The 3,022-nt window shown below is 47.7% G+C and overlaps 1 protein-coding gene across 1 annotated transcript in view; it reads left to right on the top strand.

The window, feature by feature from the left end:
• ASPM (abnormal spindle microtubule assembly) overlaps positions 1-3,022 on the top strand; it is a 36,199-nt gene that overhangs the window by 30,133 nt on the left and 3,044 nt on the right. Inside the window, 3 exon segments of the mRNA XM_023534763.1 lie at positions 1,666-1,858; positions 2,010-2,255; positions 2,685-2,722. Of these exon segments, the coding sequence (XP_023390531.1) occupies positions 1,666-1,858; positions 2,010-2,255; positions 2,685-2,722 (477 nt within the window).

The raw sequence follows: 3,022 nt of genomic DNA, 5'->3' as shown, positions 1-3,022 counted from the left end.
GTAGTCGTTAGGACGGTTCGCTGAGTCAGGACAAGGCTGGCATCTTATGACACAGGAGTAAGCTGCGAATTACTCTCTGAAGTAACCACTAACTTCCGCTCCGACGAGCAACATCTGAGGGCACCTGTTTCTCTCTGCATCTTTGCCATCGCGTCGCGTTAGAGGATTTTCTGATTTTTGCCACTTTGATGAATGGCAAATTATATCTCATTTTTGGATTTCCTTTGATGGCTAGCAAGTCTAAAGCTTTTTCATATGTGTTGACTCTTCAAATTCTTATCTGTGCGTCGTGTGCTCTCTTTTAATTTTCTTTTTTGTATAGTTTGCCCGTTTTTCTGTTGGGTGTTACTTATGTATGCTTTGTAGGACTTCTTTATGTAGTCTGGATACGAATCCTATTTATATACGTTCACATATATGTACACATAAAATATTGAGTGAATATTTTAAGTGTACGTATATTCAGAATGACACATGCAGCTGGACAGAATTTACACAAACGGAACGGAAGGTGGCGCTGTGCAGGTGTGTTGTGCATTTGCACGCCGGCACCGGCGTGGAGGGGACGTGTGTGTTTGCACGCGGTCACCCGCGTGACCGGGATGTGTGTTTTTGCACGCGGTCACCCGCGTGGCGGGGATGTGCTCGTTTGTACGAGGTCACCCGCGTGACCGGGACATGTGTGTTTGCACGCGGTCACCTGTGTGACCAGGACGTGTGTGTTTGCACACGGTCACCCGCGTGACCGGGACGTGTGTGTTTGCACGCGGTCACCCGTGTGACCAGGACGTGTGTGTTTGCACACGGTCACCCACGTGACCAGGACGTGTGTGTTTGCACGCGGTCACCCGCGTGGCAGGGACGCGGTACCACCGAGGAGGGCCGAAGGACGCTTCTCCGGTTCTACTGAAAATTAAACGTCCCGTTCGGTTCATTCACGTACGTACGCGTGCAGATGTGTTTATCTTCTTAAAAAACTGAAGTAAAAGGAGGTCTTGTTATGTTTTAAACAGAGATGGTTTCGAGCACGATTACAGCTAAAGCGGTTTAAGCGGCTGTGTCACAGCGTCGTGAAGATTCGGCACGAAGCTCAAGAATGCACGAGGGCTGCGTCAGTGATACAGAAAGCAGTGCGCCGTTTCCTCCTGCGTAAGAAACGGGAAAAATTTCGTAGTGGGATCATTAAAATTCAGGTAACTGAAAATATTATCATTTTAGTTCAAGACTTTGGTTTGCAGTTCGTTTATACGATAGCTAACATTTTTAAAACAGTCACACACATTTGAAAAACCCGAGATTAACCAAGAGAATAATGGATAGATCATACTATGCTACCATCATTTCATTGCCAAGCCCTTGATTTCAAATTCCCTGGAGGGATGTTCATGATGGAGAGACGAAAAAGTAAATTACCATTTTAAATAGAGTTACATACCTTTGGTCAATGAATGAACTTCAGTTTCCATACAAGAATATTATACGTATGTCTTTATAGAAAAATGAATTTTGCTCTTCTTAGAACCAGCTATGAGGTTTTAGTTGCAAAGTATCTGATCACATCATACAAATGTACTGAAAAGATTTACTTTATGGAAATAGATGTAGGTCTAAGTTCCAAATCTCATGGGTCGTAATCTTAAGGTTGCTGTGTTTCCTGTCTCGAAGGCATTGTGGAGAGGCTATTCCTGGAGGAAGAATAATGACTGTACCAAAATCAAAGCCATACGGAGCAGCCTGCACGTCATTAACGGGGAGGTCCGTGAGGAAGACAGGCTGTACAGGAGGACGGCACTGGCGCTTCAGCACCTGCTGGCACACAGGCACCTGTCCGCCATCCTGGAGGCGCTGCAGCACCTGGGTTAGTTAGTTCGCCGTGACCGTGTCTTGTATGAGGTTAGGGGTGCGCTTTTGCCTCGGAGTGTGCAAAGAACATCGTGATAACACCAGTAGCTAAAACCGCGTTCGTTGCTGTGCATTTATCTGTCTTCTTTTTGTCATTTCCCTGTCAGAGGTGGTTACTCGGTTGTCTCCACTTTGCTGTGAGAACATGGCCCAGAGCGGAGCAGTTTCTAAAATATTCGTGTTGATCCGAAGCTGTAACCGCAGCGTCCCGTGCATGGAGGTCATCAGCTGCGCTGTGCAGGTCCTGCTTAACGTCGCCAAGGTAACTTCCAGTTTCGAGACGAGACGTCCGTTGGCCCGTCAGTCCGGCTGGGCAAACCGCGTCCCCGCGTCACTGGGACTTAAGATCCCACGTTAAAATTCGTTTCTGTGCAAGAGCGTTTGGGGAAAACGATGTTTAGCCTGTTAACATGCTTGTTCTTAGAAACACTAATTTTTTATGATTTTACTTCTCTCTTTATAGTGTTAATGACAGCGATTACTAGCATTTGTTGAGTACTTATTTATTGAGAACTTCCTCTAAGGCAGCTTATATTATCATTCCCATTTCCTAGAGAAGGAATCATTTTGACATGAGTTCAGTTCCTCACTTGGGGGACACAAGTGGGATAAGTGTTAGAGCTGAATCTGGACCATTTCTTTCCAGAGCTGTTCTCATCCACTGCGTCGTGTCAGAGTAACAGGACTTCCTGTATGCGTGCCCGGCAAATGCGGTCGAGGCATCACTGTAACCTAGTGACCCTGTCTCTTGGGATTTGAGTCTCTTGGGCTTGCACTGGTAGCAGATATCTGTACTGAACTGCAGTGTGCACAGTCCAAGGTATAGAGGTGACACATTTCTGTCCACCACCCGGCCCCTCGCCACAGCCCAGAGCCCTTTACCCCACGCTTTCCAGCTGAGCAGGGGTGGTTCGCACAGGCTCCAGTGCCAGCCTGCCTGGCTCCGAATCCCAGCCCTGCAGCCTCCTAAAGGTCGCTCGGCCTCCCCTGCGCCTCCCTCTCTGTGACTGGGGATTGGGTGTGGCGATGGGACCTTCCTCATAACGTTACCGTGAGAGTCCAGGAGGTCAACACAATCAGCGTGCTGGACACATGGAAGCGCCAAGTAAGCGTTAGCTCT

This window comes from Pteropus vampyrus, unplaced genomic scaffold (genome assembly GCF_000151845.1).
Source record: "Pteropus vampyrus isolate Shadow unplaced genomic scaffold, Pvam_2.0 Scaffold131, whole genome shotgun sequence".
Classification (NCBI taxonomy): Eukaryota; Metazoa; Chordata; class Mammalia; order Chiroptera; family Pteropodidae; genus Pteropus; species Pteropus vampyrus.
Note: the sequence above shows the minus strand (reverse complement) of the source record. Positions and strands in the feature narration are given on the sequence as shown.